The 24,857-nt window shown below is 42.4% G+C and overlaps 1 protein-coding gene across 2 annotated transcripts; it reads left to right on the top strand.

The window, feature by feature from the left end:
• Positions 1-24,198, top strand: LOC143805891 (cytochrome P450 2G1-like). 2 transcript variants are annotated; one of them, XM_077285637.1, is made up of 10 exons: positions 1-180; positions 4,488-4,680; positions 15,368-15,530; positions 16,360-16,509; positions 18,297-18,457; positions 18,555-18,731; positions 19,528-19,669; positions 21,504-21,691; positions 21,982-22,123; positions 23,914-24,198. In XM_077285637.1, exons 2-10 carry the CDS (start codon positions 4,501-4,503, stop codon positions 24,093-24,095), a joined length of 1,485 nt encoding a protein of 494 aa, XP_077141752.1. In that variant the 5' UTR covers positions 1-180; positions 4,488-4,500; the 3' UTR covers positions 24,096-24,198. The 2 variants fall into 2 exon arrangements, with proteins under 2 accessions (XP_077141752.1, XP_077141753.1); XM_077285638.1 differs by lacking the exon at positions 4,488-4,680 and having other exon boundaries at positions 48-180.
• The last annotated feature ends 659 nt before the right edge of the window (positions 24,199-24,857 follow it).

Raw genomic sequence — 24,857 nt, 5'->3', positions numbered from 1 at the left:
GCGGAGAAGAATGGCCCTGCGTGTATGTAAAGCATACCGTGCTACTTCCTGATCAGATGGGGGAGGACAACCCAAGAGAGAGGACATAGTCTACAAGGCCTGCAGCTTGCAGGAGAAAACTTTACTCCCCCTAGGTAACAATTCCTCCTCCAGTCGCACACCTGGGTGATCGAGATCCAGGTGAGCTTCACCCTCTCTACTTTTATTTTGGAAATCTTTCTGTCTGACTCCCAAAATTTGATCTGCTACTGAACACAATCATTGACGCTATTAGATGTTTGAGCGGTGTTCGACGGGTCTAGATAAAATCCCAGATAAGTGTCTGATTTTATGATCCCTTTATGGGTATTTGCATTTCCATTATTTTTCCTTTTACTCGCTGCTTGCTCTTTCACAATATTCACAGACTGTGTGTCATGCTGGAGGTGGAGTTGGGATGTGGGTGTGATGTGTATATAGGGGCAGTAGTGTTTATAGGATGCATTATTGAGAGCGTGCAAAGGTTTTCTGGGTAGAAGTCACTCGTGACAGCGCAGATACTCGAGAAGAACACCACAGAAGAAAGCATTTAACTGGACATGTGTGAAGAAAAGTGAATAAAAGTTTAGAACTGTAAACTGGGAAAGTTGGATGACAACCAATGTGGCCACCACTGCAGCTCTAATAGAGGATGTCAACCAGCTTCTCGAGGGAAATGTAGGACACATCTGTACACCGAGGCATTAAAGGGGAACTTTAACATTGATCTTTAACATAAGTCATCAATGTCTGATCTGTGGGGGGCTGCGATACCCGGCATTCCCACAGAGCAGATGTTTTGTTTGTCAGCAGTGGCCGGAACTTCTCAGCTGCTGCACAGCTCCAACAACTCTATGGTGACAGCTGGATATGGCACCTTCACTCTCTATTCAAATCAATAGGGGGCGAATATGCAGTTCCCGGTCGAGTCTAAAACTTACCAAAAATTAATTGTAAGCAGATAGGCTTAGGCCTCCTTCACACATCAGTGTTTCCAGTACGTGTGGTGACACTTACACACGTAGACCCATTCAGATCTATGGGTCTGCGCACCTGTCTGCGTGTTTCCATGGACCATGTGTCCATAGGCAAAACAAGTTGATTTGTCCATTTTTTGCCAACATTCGTCCCGCATATGTGCACACTGATGACACACGTATGACATCAGTATGTCATCAGTGTGATACGTACCAGAGTATGAGAAAAGCAGTGCAGTTAGCACTGTTCCCAGACTCCGGGTGCTGAATCCAGCACTAATCATCGTCGCCTGGTCTCTCTGCTATCTGCACGACCTCTACGCTGTTGAGACTTGTAGTCAGCACCCACCATTTGTGTATCGCGCATATTAAATAAATAAATGAATACATTTTAAAAAATGGTATGGGGTCCCCATTAATTTTTCTAACCAGCTGAAGGAAAGCCAACAGCTGGGGGCTGGTGTTAATATTCCGAGGAATGGGTCAATAGCCATAAAGCTTCCCAGCCTATTAACAACAGCAAAATCAAAGGAAAAAGTGACTGAACAGATCCAATGTAATATAAAGTAAAATAAGCTTTATTTAAATGTCACATTAAAGAGCAGGTACGTGGGGGAGACAAAATGTATATGTGCGTCGGAAACATCCAAAGGATGCAAGGGGCAAGCAGTATATATATGAATACAAAATAATATATGTATAGACCAAATGTCTGCAGTAAATAGTAGTGTTCAACTAAAATGGGTAGCTGGATATAAATAACTTCTCAACAAGCAGTAACCTCATAATAGGTGCACAACCATGAACTCACATATAATTAATCTTACCCAAATAGTTGAATCAGAGACACCGCAGTACCTGCACCCAGTCCAACGAGTGTAGTCAACGCCGAAAAATAAAAATAAGCACTTGTTTTATTTAAATAATTTTAAATAACAGCAGTGTGGGGACCCCTCTATTCTTGATAACCAGCCTTGCTGAAGCTGAACGCTAAGGGATGCAGCCTGCAGCTGTCAATTTTTCCCTTGGTAGTTATCAAAAATACAGGGGAATCCACATAGCTTTTTAAATTATTTATTTATAGCGCAGGTGGTGGCTGATGAATACTCACATTAGCTGCCGCCTGCTCTCACTGCTATTAGCGGCAGCAGGTGTAGGCTGATGGGAGTAGTTGTCCCATCAGCCGCCTGCTGTTGCTGTTATCAGTTGAATACAATTCTCAATATTGTCCCCTGCTAGCACTGATCGCTGGCAGAGCAGGGGAGAATAATGAGAGCGTTCTTCAGCACCCAGCGCTGGGGAAAAAAAGGGAGTTAAAGAAGAGAGCTTAAAAAGGAGTTAAATAAAAGATACCATTCAAAAACATGGGCCATTTTGATCACTTTTTGGGTTTCATTATTTTTCATCATGGAGCTTTTTTTAAATAAACTATTACTGAGTATGTGAAGTTTTTTGTTTGCTTGTTTTTTTTTTTTTTATGGGTTTGAACACAATTGTGAATTCTACTTTGTTGGATTCCTATATCCTTTTGACGTATTGTCATATAATGCCACATTAATTGTTTTGCACAACATTTATTGCAGTGATATGCCACACAAAATGTTGACATAATGATTGATCTGTGTTTGCCGCTCCTCCCTTTTTTCTGTTTAATGATGCAATGATGATGTAATCACTGATCGTCAGCACAGGTATAAATCTTGCTCACTGATCCTTTATTATTAAGGCTATGTTCACACGTGTTTTTGCGAATTTTAGCTGCTTTCAAAAAGCAGGCTTTGCTTAGGCTAGGTTCACATTGCGTTAGTGGGTGATCGCTAAGGGACAGCGTTGCACGGCGAAAATGTCGCAATTAACGCCGTGCAACGGGTCCGTTAGCGCACCCATTGACAGCAATGTAAATTTCGCCTGCAGCGCATCACTAGCGCGTGCCTTTTTCGGCTCGCGCTAGTGATGTGCCGTTCTTCTGTGACGCGCCTCGGACGCTGCTTGCAGCATCCGCGGCGCGCCCGAGGTCCGTTCCCCGCTCTCGCAGATCGGGGATCTGCGAGAGCGGGGACGTTAACGTGACCCCTGAACGCGGCCCCTAAATAAACATTGCGTTAGCCCAATCCGCTAGCGCTAAACGGATTGCCCTAACGCAATGTGAACCTAGCCTTAGTTTTTGCAGTCTCTTGTGCATGTTGATAAAGTATAATACCCCTCAACAAGCCTGATTTAACTTCCCTTTTTGCATTAAAAACTGATATTTGCATTTTTTTCACTTACTCATTGTTTCCTGTTGGTGAAAAAAACCCGCTGCAAATACAATTAAGGCCACTTTCACACTAGCGTTTTTTTCAATACGTCGCAATGCGTCGTTTTGGCAAAAAAACGCATCCTGCAAAAGTGCTTGCAGGATGCGTTTTTTTCCCATTGACTAACATTAGCGACGCATTTGCGACGCATTGACACACGTCGCAACCGTCGTGAGACGGTTGCGCCGTGTTGTAGCGGTCCGCCGGGAGCAAAAAATAACGTTTTTTGCTGCCGACGGTCCGCTTTTTCCGACCGCGCATGCACGGCCGGAACTCCGCCCCCACCTCCCCGCACCTCACAATGGGGCAGCGGATGCGCTGGAAAAATGCATCCGCTGCCCCCGTTGTGCGGCACAGAGAACGCTAGCGTCGGTGACCTCGGCCCGACGCACTGCGACGGGCCGAGCCCGATGCTAGTGTGAAAGTAGCCTTATAAGTGCTGAAAATAAGTGACATGTTGCAGTTTGCAAAAACGCAGCAGTTCTTCCAAATCAGTCAGGAAAATAAAACCAAAGTGTGTGCACGAGATTTCTGAAATCTCATAGGCTTTGCTGGTACTGGAAGACACAGATGAAAATTAGCATAAAAAAAAACCCTACAAAAAAGCAAGTTGTGAACAGAGCCTAATAATGATTTCTATTGTTAAAATTTAGACTGTGCAACCAGTCTTCTGTTCATGCATTTTCTTTTTGTAATTTTAATTTAATATAGTGCTTTTTGTTCCTGGCAGAGAAAAAAGATGGCTGGAGAGATTGTAATGTAAGACCCCCATTTTTTATTTTTTTTAGTTTTCAGTGTTTTGCATCTTTTTGTTTTGTTTGCAGCAAGTTCGTCTTTCGATTTGTGTCTTTTTCAAAATCACTTTTTTATACATCTGTACATTTTTTTTTTTTTATGTTTGCCACGGTAGGGAGGAGTTTAACATTTCCAGACCTCTTGCCTGATTCATCATTTGGCCGGGGTCACACTTGCGAGTGCAATGCGAGAAACTTGAGCCTCAATACCCGGTACTGCTGCCGGCACTCCATGTCCGCTTCCATGTCCTTTAAAGGAGCAGTGTAAATCTCTCGTCTGCTGATATCCTAGTGTAAATCTTGAACAGTGGACAGGAAAGTTTAAAGGTCACAGATTGCATAATGTGCTCCTGTATACATTGTCTGTAATACTGTATATAAGTGCCTCTCCCTGTGCTCAGATTACAGACCACAATGGAGCTGGGAGTATCCGGGACTCTCCTGTTCACCGTCTTGCTCAGCCTCGTCCTGTATTTCTTCGCATGGAGGAGAAATCTTAAGGGGAAAAATATGCCCCCCGGACCACCGCCGCTGCCCTTACTGGGCACCATGCTGCATGTGAGCACTAAGGAAATGCCACAGTCTCTGATGAAGGTGAGTTGGGACTCGTGCAGACGACGGCATAACTCGGTCAAGTGCTATCCGTATTTTAAGGGATAGTACACATCCTCATTAGTGATAAGGAACATGCTCGGGTGCTAACCGAGCGTCTTCGACGGGCTTGAAAAATATGTTCAAGTCCCCACGCCTTGCCTAAGAAACAGCCGCGAAATATGCTGACAAGAGGACTCGATCATTTTTCAAGCACGCCGAAGGCACTCAGATAGTACCTGAGCATGCTCGGATAACACATTCGCTCGTCACTAGTCCTTGTGTTATTCTATGGGGCCATGCAAATGTCCAATTTTTCTCCATCGGTCTGAGGAAAAAAAAAAATATTGCAGCATGTACAAATTGCTTCCGAAAATCGAAGGGTATCACCCCATTCATCCCTTAAGAGTTCTTGGAAAAAAAATTGGTCTGCACTCATAGGACATCCAAGTGCTGTCCAATTTTCACAGATCGACATAATAGAGAAAGTGGAGAATTTTTTTTTCCACCGCCTTTGAGAAAATCAGATCACACTCTGATCCAAGTGTGATTAGCATAATTGGACCAATTTCCTCAGATGTGGAGAACATGATCATGTGACCCTGGCCTTACAAAAACTGTACAAGTAAGTAATTGATCAATTTCTTTAAAATTCTTTTAAGCCCTTTACAATGGGGTGATTTTTTGTTTTTACACTTTAATTTTTTCCTCCCATTATTCCAAGAGCCATAACATTTTTTTCGTCGATATAGCCGTGTGAGGGTTTGTTTTGTGTGGGATGAGTTGTACTTTTGAATGACTCCATTCGTTTAATAATGTGATGCATTGGAAAGTGGGAGAAAAAATTCCAAGTGTAGCAAAATGGCAAAAAATAGTGTAATTTCACAATTGTTTTTTTTTTAATTATAAAAATATTCATTTTATGGTAAACATGACCTGGCAATATGATTCACCGGTACAATAGTGCAGTGATATCGAACATGCATAGGTTTGGCGGGATTTTAAGTGTGAAAAAAATTCAGAAATTTGCATTAAAAAAATTCCTTGTGTCGCCATTTTCCAAGAGCCATAACATTTTTTTTCAATCTTCGGGAAATAAAGCTGTGTGAGGATTTGCTTTTTGCGCTCTGAGCCAATGATTTTTATTGATATTTAGGGGTAGATACAATCTTTTGATTTCTTCCTTATTACATTTTTTTTTGTGTTGTAGCAGTGTCTTGTTTACAGATTAGCTTAGTTTATTTTATATTTTATTAGATAAGACTTTTACGAATGCAGCGAATAATTTTTAATGGATGAAAAAGGACTGATTTAAACTTTTATATTTTATGTATTTCATATTTTTCAAAACTTTTTCTGTTTTACTTTTCACTGTATTTGTTAGTCCCCTTAGGGAACCAGAAGCTGTGATTGCTAGGTATAGGACAAACGATCATACAATGTCACCTTATTGCTGTATAGAGGAAAAATAATGGACTCCTATGAATACCAGCCATGGGCTGGCTTTCACAGGAGTACTATCATGACAGGCACAAGGGACTTCAGCAGACTCTCATCCATCATGACAGCCCATCGGTGCCTGCAATCACATCATAGATGTGCCTAATGGCACATAGAATGACATGCCCCCACTGCCGACATGTTGTCAATGATTCTTTCACAGACTGGCAGCGGCATTTGACAGATCAACCACCTTGGGTGGAGCCTAGCTCCACCCGCAGCTGTTAGAGGCACATGATGGCTGAGTAAATCCGCAGGAAAAGATGCAAGCTCCGTGTGTGAGGAGCATATAACAGACCATGTAGGTCATATATCATTAAGGGGTTAATTTGGCATCAATGGGACCTGAAAAATGTTGCCAATTGCAGTTCCACTATCTGATCTATATCATGTAATGAGCCGTGCTCCTAAGTGTCCATCACGGACCAGGACAGATTTGCCTACACTGTAAGTAAATAATGGAGCATCCTCTTAAATGACACCAAGCAGATGTAATGCAGGTGTCTGGATGCAACGAGCAGAGTTCACGAGGTGGAAACGGGCAGGGGTTGATATGATGCTATTTTTATACAACAGTAACTTTTAAACAATTAGTGTTAGTAGATTTAGAAGATTTAACAGTAGAAAGAATAAGAACAGGTTTAGAACAAACAAGAAAGTCTTTCACTACTTAACGTTAGTGTCCTTTTCACAAAGGTGGTGCACTCAGTCTTGGGAGTCACAACCTGAGGTCTCACTCAAAGCTCTGGCCCTAGCGGGGGTCACTCGGTTTCCCCGATAGGCCATAAGTCTTTTCTTGACGTAGTCTATTAAAGCCCATTGAGCCTCCCATGCACCAATCATCCCCCTCCCAATCTGCACTCCTAATCCCAGTCAACCTCCAGTGCCATAGGTGATAGCTGGAAGTGACAGCCCTTCTCACTCGCACTGTTCCTCCACAATAGCAGGCCCGCCTCTCCCATCGGCAGAAATCTCTCAGGCTCGGGGCAGAGAGGAATGGGCCTCAACTTTTGACAGGCGTAGTTGGCATTGGATGCTTGACTAGTGCAGGGCACAAACTCCGACTGTGACCAGTGTAAGCTGTACTTGGGAATATCTTCTGGGGGATCCAGACCTTGCCAGGTGGTGACTGGCACCTGGGTGCCTCAAACTTCCCACTGAGACCTGTCATGGTGGTCTCATTGGTGTCTCTGGAGCACGTCTGCCCTGCACTCTTCCATGGCACCAAATCTTCTCATGGTTGGGCGTGCAGGGCTTTTATATCAGGGAAGTCCTTCCAGAGGATCACCTGATCCAATCCAGCACACAAGGTGGTTCCCCCTGCAAATCTTCCAGAACACTTTGGTTCCACTTGATTTCGACTGACCAGCAGATGGCAATCTCTCCTCATTAATGGCACATCCTGCACTAGTTCTCCAGAGGTCTCATGGCTTTTTGTGACACAGAAATCTTAAAAATATGAATGATGTATAAATAATTCAAATAAAAATCATATAATGTGATTTTCTGGTTTTTACTTTTAGATTCTGTCTCTCACAGTTGAAGTGTACCTATGATAAAAATTACAGACCTCTTCATTTTTGTAGGTGGGAAAATCTGCAAAATTGTCAGTGTATGAAATTCTTATTTTCCCCACACTAAACAGCTGAAAATTGTATACCTTTTCATAATACAAAAATATACATACTTTGTTTAATCCAAGTCAAATTTCCCTTTTTTATTCCCTATAAAACACCTGTTCTTCAGTATCCTATCTGAGAACTCTGCATTGGGGTGTTCTTCTGGAACTCCTCCTGGAAATCAAAACAATCAATCATTTACTCTTTTCAAATATGGCATTTTAAGTAAATATATACATAGATTAAACTTATAATACATGTCATTTTCATAGCCACATATATGTGTAAACCTTTCCTAACATATGGTAGTGCATTTAAAGTGAACCTGACAGCTGATACATGCTTCCCGATCCACAGGCAGCAGGTATCAGGCACTGGATGTATGATCTTAGCTAGGTATCTTTGACAATGAAATACGGTGGCATTTCTGAGAAAATAATTTAAGGCTGCTGTCACACTAGCAGTATTTGGTCAGTATTTTACATCAGTATTTGTAAGCCAAAACCAGGAGTGGAACAATTAGAGGAAAAGTATAATAGAAACATATGCACCACTTCTGCATTTATCACCCACTCCTGGTTTTGGCTTACAAATACTGATGTAAAATACTGACCAAAAACTGCTAGTTTGATGGCAGCCTAAAAGCCACTGGGGACCAAGATGCAAAGAACAAGAGACTAGTCGGACGGGCGGATCCACGGCGGCTTCTCCAATCATGTTGCCAGTGACCGGCAGGTCTCTCCCTATACATGGACATGGGGACACACCTGTCACTCCAGGTGAATGGGCAGGGAAAAGTGGCCAGGATCCGGTCTTTTTGGCTAGTCTTCTGTCCCATGCAGCTTGGTCACCAGTAGTGTTGAGCGATACCGTCCGATACTTGAAAGTATCGGCCGATACCGGCAAAGTATCGTGTCATGGTTCCCTAATGGCAAGAGAACATAAATACAGACTAGCTCTTGGAAGATGGAACTCGAGCTGACCGTGAGCTAAACCTATCGCAACAACTAACAGTAGCCGGGTAGCGTGCCTACGTTTTATCCCTAGACGCCCAGCGCCAGCCGGAGGACTAAATAACCCTAGCAGAGGAAAGTACAGACCTGGCTTACCTCTAGAGAAATTTAACCCCAAAGGCAGACAGTAGCCCCCCACATATATTGTCGGTGAATGCAGAGGAAATTGACATACGTAGTATGAAAATAGGTTTAGCAAATAGAGGTCCGCTTACTAGATAGTAGAAAAACAGAAAAGGGAACTTCACGGTCAGCTGAAAACCCTTTCAAAATACCATCCTGAAATTACTTTAAGACTCTAATATCAACTCATGACACCAGAGTGGCAATTTCAGATCACAAGAGCTTCCAGCCTCAGAAATATACAAAGACTGAGAACTGGAACAAAAATGCAAAAACAAACTAAGGACTAAAGTCCAACTTAGCTGGTAGTAGTCTAGAAGCAGGAACATGCAACTGAAAGGCTTCTGGTTACATTGTTGGCCGGCATAGGAATGACTGAGGAGCAAGGCTAAATAGAAAACTCCCACATCCTGATGGAAACAGGTGAACAGAGAAGGTGAAGCACACAAGTTCCATACCACCATTGACCACCGGGGGAGATTCCCAAAAACCAAAATCACAACAGTACCCCGCCCTCAAGGAGGGGGCACCGAACCCTCACCAGAACCACCAGGGCGATCAGGATGAGCCCTATGAAAAGCATGGACCAAATCGGAGGCATGAACATCAGAGGCTGTCACCCAAGAATTATCCTCCTGACCGTAGCCCTTCCACTTGACCAGATACTGAAGTTTCCGTCTGGAAACACGGGAGTCCAAGATCTTCTCCACAACGTACTCCAACTCACCTTCAACCAACACCGGAGCAGGAGGCTCAACGGAAGGTACAACCGGTACCTCATACCTGCGCAATAATGACCGATGGAAGACATTATGAATAGAAAAAGATGCAGGAAGGTCCAAACGAAAGGACACAGGGTTAAGAATCTCCAATATCTTGTACGGGCCGATGAACCGAGGCTTAAACTTGGGAGAAGAAACCCTCATAGGGACAAAACGAGAAGACAACCACACCAAGTCCCCAACACTAAGACGAGGACCAACACGACGACGGCGGTTGGCAAAATGCTGAGTCTTCTCCTGGGACAACTTCAAATTGTCCACCACCTGCCCCCAAATCTGATGCAACCTCTCCACCACAGCATCCACTCCAGGACAATCCGAAGACTCCACCTGACCGGAAGAAAAACGAGGATGAAACCCCGAATTACAGAAAAAAGGAGAAACCAAGGTGGCAGAACTAGCCCGATTATTGAGGGCAAACTCCGCCAACGGCAAAAAGGCAACCCAATCATCCTGATCCGCAGACACAAAACACCTCAAATAAGTCTCCAAGGTCTGATTAGTTCTCTCGGTCTGGCCATTAGTCTGAGGATGGAAAGCAGACGAAAAAGATAAATCAATGCCCATCTTGGCACAGAACGCCCGCCAAAATCTAGACACGAATTGGGTCCCCCTGTCAGAAACGATATTCTCCGGAATACCATGCAAGCGAACCACATTCTGAAAAAACAGAGGAACCAACTCTGATGAGGAAGGCAATTTAGGCAAGGGAACCAAATGGACCATCTTAGAGAAACGGTCACACACCACCCAGATGACAGACATCTTCTGAGAAACAGGGAGATCAGAAATAAAATCCATCGAGATGTGAGTCCAAGGCCTCTTCGGAATAGGCAAGGATAACAACAATCCACTAGCCCGAGAACAACAAGGCTTGGCCCGAGCACAAACATCACAAGACTGCACAAAACCTTGCACATCTCGCGACAGGGAAGGCCACCAGAAGGACCTAGCCACCAAATCCCTGGTACCAAAGATTCCAGGATGACCTGCCAATGCGGAAGAATGGACCTCCGAGATGACTCTACTGGTCCAATCATCAGGAACAAACAGTCTACCAGGCGGGCAACGATCAGGTTTATCCGCCTGAAACTCCTGCAAGGCCCGTCGCAGGTCTGGGGAGACAGCAGACAATATCACTCCCTCCTTAAGGATACCTGTAGGTTCAGAATTACCAGGGGAATCAGGCTCAAAACTCCTAGAAAGGGCATCCGCCTTCACATTCTTAGAACCCGGCAGGTAAGAAACCACAAAATTAAACCGAGAGAAAAACAATGACCAGCGCGCCTGTCTAGGATTCAGGCGCCTGGCAGACTCAAGATAAATCAAATTCTTGTGGTCGGTCAATACCACCACCTGATGTCTAGCCCCCTCAAGCCAATGACGCCACTCCTCAAAAGCCCACTTCATAGCCAAGAGCTCCCGATTACCAATATCATAATTTCGCTCGGCGGGCGAAAATTTACGAGAAAAGAACGCACAAGGTCTCATCACGGAGCAGTCGGAACTTTTCTGCGACAAAACCGCCCCAGCTCCGATCTCAGAAGCGTCGACCTCAACCTGAAAAGGAAGAGCAACATCAGGCTGACGCAACACAGGGGCGGAAGAAAAGCGGCGCTTAAGCTCCCGAAAGGCCTCCACAGCAGCAGGGGACCAATCAGCAACATCAGCACCCTTTTTGGTCAAATCAGTCAACGGTTTAGCAACATCAGAAAAACCAGTTATAAATCGACGATAAAAATTAGCAAAGCCCAAAAATTTCTGAAGGCTTTTAAGAGAAGAGGGTTGCGTCCAATCACAAATAGCCTGAACCTTGACAGGATCCATCTCAATGGAAGAGGGGGAAAAAATGTACCCCAAAAAAGAGATCTTTTGAACCCCAAAAGCACACTTAGAACCCTTCACACACAAGGAATTAGACCGCAAAACCTGAAAAACCCTCCTGACCTGTTGGACATGAGAGTCCCAGTCATCCGAAAAAATCAAAATATCATCAAGATACACAATCATAAATTTATCCAAATATTCACGGAAAATGTCATGCATAAAGGACTGAAAGACTGAAGGGGCATTTGAAAGACCAAAAGGCATTACCAAATACTCAAAGTGGCCCTCGGGCGTATTAAATGCGGTTTTCCACTCATCCCCCTGCTTAATTCGCACTAAATTATACGCCCCACGGAGATCGATCTTAGAGAACCACTTAGCCTCCTTTATTCGAGCAAACAAATCAGTCAGTAGTGGCAAAGGATACTGATATTTAACCGTGATTTTATTCAAAAGCCGATAATCAATACACGGCCTCAAAGAGCCATCTTTTTTAGATACAAAGAAAAAAACGGCTCCTAAGGGAGATGATGAAGGACGGATATGTCCCTTTTCCAAGGACTCCTTAATATATTCACGCATAGCAGCATGTTCAGGCACAGATAGATTAAATAAACGACCCTTAGGGAATTTACTGCCCGGAATCAAATCTATGGTACAATCGCAATCTCTGTGCGGAGGTAGTGAACCAAGCTTAGGCTCCTCAAAAATGTCACGATAATCAGATAAAAATTCAGGAATCTCAGAGGGAATAGATGACGAAATGGAAACCAAAGGAACGTCCCCATGAGCCCCCTGACATCCCCAGCTTAACACAGACATAGCTTTCCAGTCAAGGACTGGGTTATGAGATTGCAGCCATGGCAATCCAAGCACCAAAACATCATGTAGATTATGCAACACGAGAAAGCGAATAATCTCCTGGTGGTCCGGATTAATACGCATAGTTACTTGTGTCCAGTATTGTGGTTTATTACTAGCCAATGGCGTGGAGTCAATACCCTTCAGAGGTATAGGAACTTCCAAAGGCTCTAAATCATACCCACAGCGCTTGGCAAAGGACCAATCCATAAGACTCAAAGCGGCGCCAGAGTCGACATAGGCGTCCGCGGTAATAGATGATAGAGAACAAATCAGGGTCACAGACAGAATAAACTTAGACTGCAAAGTGCCAATTGAAACAGACTTATCAACCTTCTTAGTACGTTTAGAGCATGCTGATATAACATGAGTTGAATCACCACAATAGAAGCATAACCCATTTTTTCGCCTAAAATTCTGCCGTTCGCTTCTGGACAGAATTCTATCACATTGCATATTCTCTGGCGCCTTCTCAGTAGACACCGCCAAATGGTGCACAGGTTTGCGCTCCCGCAAACGCCGATCAATCTGAATAGCCATTGTCATGGACTCATTCAGACCTGCAGGCACAGGGAACCCCACCATAACATCTTTTACGGCATCAGAGAGACCCTCTCTGAAATTCGCCGCCAGGGCGCACTCATTCCACTGAGTGAGCACAGACCATTTACGAAATTTTTGGCAGTATATTTCAGCTTCATCTTGCCCTTGAGACAGGGCCATCAAGGCTTTTTCAGCCTGGATCTCTAAATGAGGTTCCTCATAAAGCAACCCCAAGGCCAAAAAAAAACGCATCCACATTGAGCAACGCAGGATCCCCTGGTGCCAATGCAAATGCCCAATCCTGAGGGTCGCCCCGGAGCAAGGAAATTACAATCCTGACCTGCTGTGCGGGATCTCCAGCGGAGCGAAATCTCAGAGACAAAAACAATTTACAATTCTATATGTGGGCAATGACTCATAAACTCATTAAAACTACTACGAATAAATATAATAGAAACATATGTGTAATAACCTGGTGATGAAGGAACCAGAAAGGTACGACCGCTGATATAGTTGTCTTTCTCCGCTGTGTCTTGGTGATGTTCTGTTCGTTCATGTAATCCAAGGTCAATGCAGTCTGTTTTGCAGGCTTGGCAACAAAATCTTTTAGATTTACGAGGTGCAGATACTGTCCCGGCCGGTAACAGAAAATCTCGCACTCGTTATCTCTGTGCAGTCTCTGCACGCTGCTCGGCTGGGCTGATAGGTACACTGCTGACCGCAGGACCTTCCGTGACGTCACGTACACGTGATAGCTCACGTGACAGCCTATGGAGAGTGTAGAGGGCCAATTCCTACGCGTTTCGGAGCAAGGGAACGTGACGTAATTTTCAGGTCCTGAATGCCTAGAATTAGGCATTCAGGACCTGAAAATTACATCACGGCTTGTTGTGATTGGTCGCGTCGTGGTCACATGGGCGGCACGCGACCAATCAGAAGCCGTGACGTCACGGAAGGCAGTAAACGCGCGCATTTTAAGCAAACAAGGCTGCCGGTTTCCTCGGTAAGGTGTAGGCTGCGTCGGAGAGGTGAGTATAGCAATATTTTTTATTTTAATTCTTTATTTTACACATTATATCGATCCCGATACCGATTCCCGATACAACAAAAGTATCGGATCTCGGTATCGGAATTCCGATACCGCTAAGTATCGGCCGATACCCGATACTTGCGGTATCGGAATGCTCAACACTAGTCACCAGCAATTTCAAAGTATACGGTACTTTTTTCTGAATCGTCGCAGTGTTTCAAAGTCAAACATACCTGGCTGAGAACATACAGCTAGTACCTGATACATGGTGCCCAAACCATGAGCAGCATTTATTAGCTGTTAAATTATTTTTAGGGTTCCTGCAGATGACCGTATCTTTGGTCCAAGTGCAATCCGACAAAAACATCATATTTCACTCTGAGCAATGTTAGTCTTTGGATCCTTGCACATGTCCGATTCTTTTTCATCGGACAGCCTTTCTGTGCACTGGCACAATGGAGAGATTTATTTTTCACCTTTTCCTCATCGGAGAAAATCAGATCCCATTATGCTCAAACGCTAATCAGAATTTGATCAGAGTGTCATTTGCATATTTGGTCCAGTTTTCTCAGATGAGAGTCTCTAGTCTGGGTGCTGACCGAGTGTCTTTGGCGTGCTGGAGTAATATGTTTGGGTCCCCGCGGCTGCATTACATGTATTGGGGCTGTCAAACAGCTGTGGAGACTCGACCGTATTTTTCCAGCACGCCGAAGGCACTCAGTGCATGAGCATGCTCAGATAACATCTGTAATGATCCAGTCTGGGGTTTGTTTCTAATTATTCTCTCACCGGGATGGTCATGCCGGGGTTAATCTTCCTTGCCTTGTTTTGGGATCTGTCTCGCTATTTCAGTCGATTGTTACCTGCAAGCAGTGTCAGTTATAGTTTCTGTACCTGGCTTGAGCAGCTCACCCCGTTATACCTAGATTTCTCCTCTGCCCACTTACCTAGGTCTGGTTCCTGTGTTCCCCTGTTACTTTGCTCATTGTTGTACTCTCTCTCCGTATTGTGAACCCTTGGTATTTGACCCAGCTTGTTCTCTGACCTGTTTGACTGTCTTGCGTTTCTGGTTTTCCTGCTCCCGTTTGGCTCAGACTTCTTTGGCTTGTTTCTGACTACGTGTGTTGCTGTGACCTCTGGTACTTCATTCCCTCTCTGTTGCTGATCCGGCTTTGTCTGACTACTCTTTCACCACCTAGTGGCTCCTGCCTGCTGCTCTTTGATTTCACTGTGAGTATACCTGTTTTCCTTCACCCGCACCCCCTGGTGGAGGTTGTGTGTTACTGCACTGCAGCAGGCATTCCAACATCATATCAGAGTATGTTCACTCATCACTAGCAGGCAGACAAATTCAATATTTAAAAAAAATATATATATATTTTTCTCTTCCAGCTGAGTGAGACCTATGGTCCGGTGTTCACCATCTACCTGTCCAGCGCACCTGCAGTGGTCCTTATCGGCTATGATTGTGTGAAAGAAGCTTTGATAGACAATGGGAATATGTTCAGCTTTAGAGGACCCTCAGAATTTGGAGATCTACTCTTCAAAGGTTATGGTGAGTGACATCTTACATAGAGACAAATGGACCTTGGCTAAATATTACACCCTATTGTGGCTTAATTTAAAAAAAAAAAAAAAAAGCTTAAATGAAAAATAAAACGTATGGCTTTCAGTTAGGTTGCGCTCAGGCAATTTGGTGCATGAGTGTGTATAAAAGTAGCAGAAAAAATATAAATATATTTTTATATTCATTCAGAGGAGTCTATTTAAATTCTCAGAGGAGCATTGCAAGGCCTAAATGTCTCCTTACACCAGCCTGGCATTCTCCATAAAGTGAAACGGCTTCCCCTTAAACCCTGTTATTGAGCTACCATGGGGCTTCCTTGCAAAGAAAAAGAACTCTGCCGCTACGAATGATGAGCTGTTGTTGTTTTTCTTTTTTTCAACTAATCTATCAGAAAAAAGATGTATGCTGTAGCTGAAACCTATAGCTACCATAGATTCCATTTTCTCGTGCGCAAGCTGCTCAAAATAAAATATTCTCCAAATTTAAGTTTTTGCACCTTACTTCATTGAGCTATAGGTTCAGAACCACCATAAAAATTTGTCCTAATATAATATCCCCCATGGACTAGATAGTCTTCAAATGCACCAGATTTATCACAGCGGTTTATGCCATTTTATAAATTTAGTGCTGCTTCAGAATGTCTAGTCTAAGTAAACGCCACTTATTGGTTTGGCTTAATTTGTGCCAAAAATATGCACCAAAATGTTGTACTCAAGCCGACTGAAACATAACATGCCAAAATAGTTGCAACCCTAAATGGTTGTAGCGGTTACTTGAAAGTGAGAAGTATAGTCTGTTTATTGTCTTCTAACCATAGGAGTGATATTGACCAATGGTGAAAGATGGAAACATTTACGCAGATTTTCTCTTTCTACCCTGAGAAATTTTGGAATGGGGAAAAGGAGCATTGAAGAACGTATACAAGAAGAAGCGCGATACTTAACGGAAGAGATTGGGAAGAATGAAGGTGAGTCAAAAAAGTTTAGGAGGAGATATGCCGATGAGGCGTTGAAGTTTGACTTACATTATTTCAGTTTTGCAATTAAGAATTATGCTATAATTGAATGTAATAATATAAATAAAGCACTGTATATCCCATGGTTTATTACATATTGTATCTTTACCTGGAACATTAAAGATGCATTTTCATATAATAAAATTGAAATAGTTAGACAGGATGAAAATAAGAAGTTTGCAGTTTACTTATTTTTTATATTTGCTATCATTCTCCTGCTGTGAGAGCTTTTAGGTTACTTTCACACTAGGGTTGAGCACTGCACGTCGCAATGCGTCATTGTGGAGAAAAAACGCATCCTGCAAAGTTGTCTGCAGGATGCGTTTTTTCCCCATAGACTAACATTACCGACGTATTGCGACGCAGTGCCACACATCGCAACCATCGTGCGGCGGTTGCGTCGTGTTTTGGCGCACTGCCGCCACAAAAAAACGTTACATGTAACGTTTTTTTGTGCGTCGGGACCGCCATTTTCGACCGCACATGCATGGCCGAAACTCTGCCCCCTCCTCCCCGAACCTTACAATGAAGCAGCGGAAGCGTCCTAAGACTGCTTCCACTGCCAACGTCGGGCATTTTCTTCACAGTATGCGTCGGTACGTCGGGCCGATGCAGCGCGACGGCCCCGTACCGACGCTAGTGTGGAAGCAGCCTTATCTTACATTGTTTGCAGCTTCTTGCCAAGAAGATCATGCAACAGAGCCTGGCTGAGTATGTGCAGTAGCTGCATTGCAGGTTCAGGAGTTAACTCTTGAGTTCGCAGCCTCCTCTCGTCAGTCCATTGATTTCTATACAGCATTTAGACAACTGCTTATCTCCCTCTTCCTGTCTACTCCTGAGCCAGAGCTGCTGTTATCAGTCCTGAAAATCACAAGCATCAGCCCATACATTTAGCTATTTCTGGGGGGAGTTCTGCTTTTTATTGCTCACATGAGCCACAAGTTTGTGCTAAGGGCCTGCTATATCTATGTGCAAATATAATGATAACAGTGGAAACATCATAACAAGCCCCTGACAAAGACTGTCTGTGTCACAGTAGTAAGCAGAAGCTTAGCAAAAAGTACGAAGCTGCTGCACCAGAACAGTCACTCAAGCAGGAGTGCATTTCCCCAGCATAAAGGACGTGAAGGAGGCTGTGAAGTATTTGCTGCTGAATACACATCTTGAGACCAACCCTTGATGTATGCACACATTATGGATTAAATGTATTATTTCCACAGCAAATCCTCAAGTTTAACATGTGGATTTTGTTGTGATTTGAGAGTTTCAATTTATGAATTGCAAGAGTGAAGACCACAATAACTTTTGTTCATAAAATTGACATGCTGCAGATCTTAAAATCCATACATTGCAGCAGGTCTATTCATGTGGAACATTTTCACAACATGTGGATGAGATTTTTAAGATGTCATTAACTTAGCAGGTACTGTATTACACCATGTATTTTCCACATGAAAATCTGCTTCATGAGCATTTAACCTAAAGAGGTTTTCCCAGAATATATTGAAGGCCTATTCATCAGTGGGTGTCCGATCTACGGAACCACATCTGATCAGCAAAATTAAGGAAGTGAGCCACAGAACAGAGCATAGCCAGATTTTTTTTAAAAACATGTGTTTTGTTTTTATGTTGTTTTTTAGCTAGTCATCTCGTTTTACACATTGTATGTCGAGTCAGGAGCAAAGTCGAGAAAGGTGACATCAGTAATTGATTTAACAGATTTGAACATGTCCTTCCAGGCACCCCCTTTGACCCCACGCATCTGCTGACCTTGGCTGTCTCCAATGTTATCTGCTCAGTTGTGTTTGGAGAACGTTTTGACTATGAAGATGTAAAATTTAGGACCCTTCTTACTTTACTAAAAGAAATAACCTTACTTATGTCTTCCACTTGGGGAATTGTAAGTTAACATTTTACGTAACTCTAAGTCTTTGGTGAACCTGCCCTAATATAGAAGGGGATGCAAAATTATCAATTATTGCATTCTTTTTTTTCAGCTTCTCAATATCTTTCCCAAGACCCTCAGCTTTATTCCCGGACCCCACCAGAAGATATTTACAAATCTGGAGAAACTGAAAGACTTTATTGCAGAATCTTTGGAAAATCACAAAGTGACACTTGACCCAAATTGTCCTCGGGATTTCATTGACTGCTTCCTAATAAAGATGGAGGAGGTGATGTATTAAAGGGAAACAGTCTTCAGGTTTTCAAAGTATAAACAAAATACACCACCTTTATCTACACTGTTACCACAGTCCATTGACCTGTTTCTAAGCCTCGAATTCCCCCTGCATGTGCCAAAAAATACCTTATATACTTCTTGCATAGGGTGTGGTCCAGGCCGAAGGGTGTCTTCTTTTTTTCATTTTTCGCGCCTCCTCAATCCCTGCAACTGACATTCTCCTGGTTTCATTGATGTGGATGATGCATCCTGTGCTATCCACAGATTACAATAAATCATGTACCTGCACAGTTGAGGCACCAGTCTGCGCAGGCACTGTATGCTCTGCCATACTAAGCGCAGGGCAAGATTCTATGTGCTTGTGCTGGTACCTATTGACCCAGAAGTGAAGTAGTGCCAGCACATGTGCAGTACAGGACTTTGATCTGTCCTTACTATGACAGAGTATAGAGCATGCAAGATTCAAGACTATCTGTGATTGACGTAGGACCCATCTTCCACATCAACCAAGCCATGAGGACAACAGGTGCAGGAATTGAGGAGTTGCCGAAAAAAGACATTCATTGGATTGGACCGTGCCCTATGCCAGAAGTTTTTCAGATATTTTTTTTACTTATGCAGGTGTAGTTCGGGGCTTAGAAACAGGTCAATAGACTGTGATCGAGCAGGTAAAGGTGATGGCTTTAATTTATTTTGGGAAAACAAATAGATAATGCATAGCTCATCACAAAATAAACCAAACAATCTGTCTACGACAAACACTTACAATTACTCTTGTGACTTTGCAGGAGAAGAGCAATCCAAAAACTGAATTCCACTTTGATAATTTATTTGGCACAGTCTTGGACCTCTTTTTCGCTGGCACAGAAACGACAAGCACAACCCTGAAGAATGGTTTACTCTACCTGCTCAAATATCCAGACGTGGAAAGTAAGTGCTTCCCTTTTCTTATCAGAAGGTTGGTAAAACCTAAAAGGGCTGTCAAGGATTATACAAACATGGTTGCTTTCCAACAAAAAGAGCGTGGCACACCTGTTCTTTGGTTATATCTTGTTTTGCAGCTCAGCTTGGTAAAAGTGAATGGGACTGAGCTGCAATACCAGACACAAAATGTGGACAAGCACATTGTTGTTTTTGGAAGAAAACAGCCACATTTTCATAATTAGAATAGTCTTTCAAAAGGAAATGATCCTCTAATCTGAAGCGAGATGATTTATTTTATGATGATCTCAGATTTCATAAAGGGAGAGCTTAGGAGGTTTCAACACTATGGTTCAACTTAAATGTAACTATAGACATGGATGTCGTTGCAGAGGTTTGTCAACTTTCCAAAACCTATCTTCATAAACTCTATTTAGGAGCAAACAAGAAGAGTTCCCTTTAGGATCTCCCTTGCATCTTTTAGCCATAGAGTAGAGCACCTAATGAGAGAATCTCTCGTAATGTAAGACCTGTCCTATTCTGCTCTACAAAGGCTACCCATTGATGGGAATGGCCATTTTGTAAGGCCACATTTTCACTTTGGATATGCTTCTGGAAAATTAAACACTGGACCATTGGTCCCAGCAGGACGGCACTTCATGATTAGTTTATATTCAATGGATCCTTCAAAGGGTTCGTGCAGATTACCATAATAATAAGAAAAGTGATATCTATTGTTTTGCCAAATAGCACTCGACACCATGTTATTGCATGTCCAAGGAAAAAAATTGCAGCATACCCAAGTTTGAAGCTATATTTGGATCGCTCTCGGCCCTGAAAGTCAATAATTATGTGGAAAACATTGGACTACACTCGCATGGCTTCTGATTATAGTTCAATTTACATGGACCAACAGAATGGAGAGGATGGAGAAATTTTCAGCATGAGAGAATTGCAGGATGCTGCATGTGGCTCTGATGATCAGATCATGTGCACCCATTCAAGTCTACGGGTGCGTATGAAACATTGGACTGCACTCGGTTGTCATCGACAATGGAAAAGAGGGAGAAATTAAGTCCTTCGTATTCTCTGCACCTGTGCTGCGATTCTCAAATGCAAGGGAATCGGATCACACTCGGATCAATCTCCAATGGAGTTTGATCTGAGTGACATAAGAATAATCGGCCCAATTCTCTCGCATGAGAGAATCTACGACCGTGTGATCCCTGCGTAACACGTAGGAATTGTCCAAAGCTGAGAATTAATCAAGCGCATATTTATAAAAGTGTTTTATCAAAAACATAAAATGGCCCCTAAATTTTATTGCCTACAGTCCCATAGTTTAGGATATAAACTGATCCAATCCTCTCATATCGTTGCAAGAGACCATTATTTTAGTCAAAAAGTGACCTCCACTTATGGAATAGAAAAACTGAATGGATTTTGTAACAATGCTTCTTTCAGACTTGAATAATATGATTTTTTTTTCCAGAGAAAACATGGAATCCAAGTACGAATTGTCTCCAAATGTCCTAGTGGGCAATAATTCCCTCCAATAAACAGGAATAATTGTTTAATACCTGCAGACTTTAGCACAATGGAGCACTGAATCCTATATTGGTTAATCCAGGAAATGGTAGTTCCTGGTAGAACCAAACTAGAGCAATGTTGATGTGAACAACCCACGATGACCACCTTTCTGGTGACACCTAGCCATTTCTATACAATAAAATTTGATGTGTCTACACAATAATGCATATAATATAACAATAAAAGGTAATGGAGGAACTTTATATTTTTGTTACCCTCTAAAAACCATGAATTCCAATGTGTATTGACATAGGTAAGATTCAGGAGGAGATGGATCAGGTGATTGGCCGGAATCAATGTCCTTCAGTAGACGATCGAGTCAAGATGCCTTATACAGATGCCGTTATACATGAAATTCAGAGGTTCGCAGACATCACACCATTGGGACTTCCACATGCATCCAGTCAAGACACAACATTTCGAGGGTTCCACATTCCCAAGGTCAGAAGTGAGAGAACTATAAAGCTGGGTGGTACTGTGGTGGCATGTCCCATCATTTTTTTTATAGGAGTCCCAAAGATGGACTTGTCATTTAAACATAATTCCAAAAAGATAAAGGTTTTATTGATGTCAAAGAAAGTAAACCATAAACCAAAGTGATAATTACATAAAAGAAAAATAAAATCATGTTTCAAGAAACCCTATAAGATTCTAAAGGTTCATGATGCTGTCCAGTGTTCTGTTTTGTTTTTTTTTAGGTGAAGTTCATGTTCTGGTTTTCATCTTTACAGGATATTGTCATTTTTCCAGCGCTGACGTCAGTCTTGAAGGATCCAAAATATTTTAAGAATCCAAAACAATTTGATCCCACAAACTTTCTGAATGATAATGGCAGCTTCCAGAAGAATGAAGCGTTTGTGCCTTTCTCATTAGGTAATGGTTTTGCCACATTAATTAAAATGTCAAATGTTTCCTTACTTCCACAAATATTTCCCAGGCACAATTTAGTAACAATATGGATTGATCTTTTCAATTAAAGAGGTGGGATGTCAGCAGTGTATCACAATGGTTGTTAATAGTGAAGAGCGAGTGTATTTGTGGCTCGGGTTTTCCCGAGCATGCTTGGGTGACCTCCGAGTATTTGTAACTGCTCGGAGATTTAGTTTTCTTTGTCATAGCTGAATGATTTACAGCTTATAGACAGCTTGAATACGTGTGGGGATTCCCTAGCAACCAGGCAACCCCCACATGTACTCAGGCTGGCTAGCAGCCATAAATCATGCAGCTGTGTCAGCAAAAACCAAATCTCCGAGCAGTTAGAAATACTCTGAGACCACCCGACCATGCTCGGGAAAACCAGAGCAAGGAGTACACTCGCTCATCACGAGTTGTTCACTGATGGTTTTATGGAAGCATCAAGTGGGATCATTGATTCTGTCAAAGCATCATACATCGTAACATCACATTTAGCCAGAATGGGGACAAGTATTAGGTGTCGCCCACATAGATGGCAGATTTTGCACTTTATTGTTAAATTCAGTTATGAAATCTGCACTGAAATCTTATGTTTTCTAAAAACGGCATTGGTTTGCGGTAGAGTAAAAAGTAGCTATAAAAGTCACATCCAAAGTTGTCACATGGTGGTTGGCCATGATCCTTACATAACTTGCCTTTTTTAGTCCCTGTGTACTGTTCTAAAAGGAATTTATGTAGTCGGTCAGTGGCTGCTCTATGTGATTGTCATGGTTGGAGCTCAATGGGGTAACAAAAAGAGTATTAGGCATTGTAACTGTTTATGGGATCCAATTAAGAGTGGCCTCCTCTTTGCCTACTTTGCCTAATGTCAACTAAATGGCCTTTGCTCATGCAGATGAGCATATTTGCATGGAATCACAATTTGTACCTTGGACAGAGACTCTCAAAGAAAAAAATAGCTGCATGCCCGAGCTTGATCTGATATTTGGCTCGCACTTGGCCATGCAAGTCAATGACTGCTTGTGAGACATCGGTTGACATTTGAGTACAGTTCGATTTCCACGGACTCACAGAATGAAGAAGATGGAAAATTTATTTTTCTCCATCTTCTCTTCTGAGATAATTGGATCATACTATGATGAAACTCTGATTAGAGTTTGATCAGAGTGTAATTTGCATGATCAGTCCGATTCTATTGGATAAGAGACTGTACGCTCATCTGCACCTGCCTAAAGATACTTTTAGACCTAGATTAGCCATTATAGCATTAGCTATTAGTCACTGGCACTAAAAGATGAGACATCTGAAAAATGGTAATGATGAACGAGAAATAATGTGCATAGAGAAAAGGGTGAGGCAGTGATGTACAGGACACGGTAGTGAAACCATGATGATCAACTTTAGAAGTTTGTCGTTTTGATAAACCGAATACTTTTCAATGCAATGTTCAGTCATTGTCTCTTCTCAATACCACACAATTTTCAAAACATGTATAAACTTTACTTTTCTTTGACCAAAAAAGAGAGTTAAAGCCTTGGAATGCAGTTGGGGCAGTTGACTGTTTTATCATGCACTGCTTTTGCCTCAGGCTCCAAGGTGATAAAACTCATTACAAGTTTCACTCTTTGCAACACCAATTATTAATGTGGTGTCCTGGACTTATCAAAGTTGTCATCTTGTTTTGTATTAGTTTATTACAAAAATGTTGGATTGTCCAGTTATCATTTTTTGTTAACCTTTTTCCACAGGCAAAAGAAGTTGCATTGGAGAAGGTCTGGCACGGATGGAATTATTTCTGTTTCTGACAAATATATTACAGAATTTCCACCTGAAACCAGTAGTAGCCCTGGAGGATATTGAGATCACCCCAGAACCAAATAAAAATGGGGCAATACCAAGGACGTACCAGATGATTGTGATCCCCAGATGACTGAAGAGTTCTTGGGAAACTTTTTTCTTTATTGGTTAACAATTGCAATAATTTACTGGTTTGTTATACAAGAAAAATAAATATTAAAAGTTGCATTATGAAATATTGTTGTGCATGCTACAGTATCTCTGTGTAGAAATTTTTCTACTCTTGTGCTAGATTTCTCTCATGTCCTCACAAGATCTCCTTCTTTGATTTGCTCCTGTATGATCATAAAATTCTCCCATTTGTCTCCCATACTCTGGAATTCGCTACTTTAGCACATATTGTAAGGTTGTCTTCCGCATTTTTGGTCATTTTACCATTGAATGACAGGTTTAATCTGTCAATTGTTACAATAATATACACAGCTATCTTTCTATTTTTAAACCTCAGTATGAAGGATGGGCTGGTGATAACTACTGTACATTTATTGGCTACGAGTGTGTAAAAGAAGCCTTTGTGCATCATAGTGATGTGTTCAATGCGCAAATTACCTCTTCAAAGAGGAAGAGGACTAGAACTCTAGTGCCACCTACTGGAAAGAGCAATCCAAAAAGTAAAGAAAACTAACATTGCTTTATGTCTTAGGATAAAATCAAAACCAGATACTCTATTTGTATGTAGCCAAATGAGATCCCTTGCTTTGCACTGAGGAAGGGCAAACACGAGTCTGAAAATAGAGTACCGTATATACTTGAGTATAAGCTCATCCGAGTATATACTGAGGCGCCTAATATTACCACAAAAAAAAGGGAAAACTTATTGGCTCGAGTATAAGCC

Source organism: Ranitomeya variabilis, chromosome 2 (genome assembly GCF_051348905.1).
Source record: "Ranitomeya variabilis isolate aRanVar5 chromosome 2, aRanVar5.hap1, whole genome shotgun sequence".
Classification (NCBI taxonomy): Eukaryota; Metazoa; Chordata; class Amphibia; order Anura; family Dendrobatidae; genus Ranitomeya; species Ranitomeya variabilis.
This window is presented reverse-complemented; position numbering and strand designations above follow the sequence as displayed.

Coding starts and splice junctions, on each gene's coding strand:
- LOC143805891 (XM_077285637.1), top strand. CDS start 4,501: ATGGAGCTGGGAGTATCCGGGACTCTCCTGTTCACCGTCTTGCTCAGC. Junction 15,531..16,359: donor TCTACTCTTCAAAGGTTATG/GTGAGTGACATC, acceptor TTCTAACCATAG/GAGTGATATTGACCAATGGT. Junction 21,692..21,981: donor GAGGGTTCCACATTCCCAAG/GTCAGAAGTGAG, acceptor TCATCTTTACAG/GATATTGTCATTTTTCCAGC.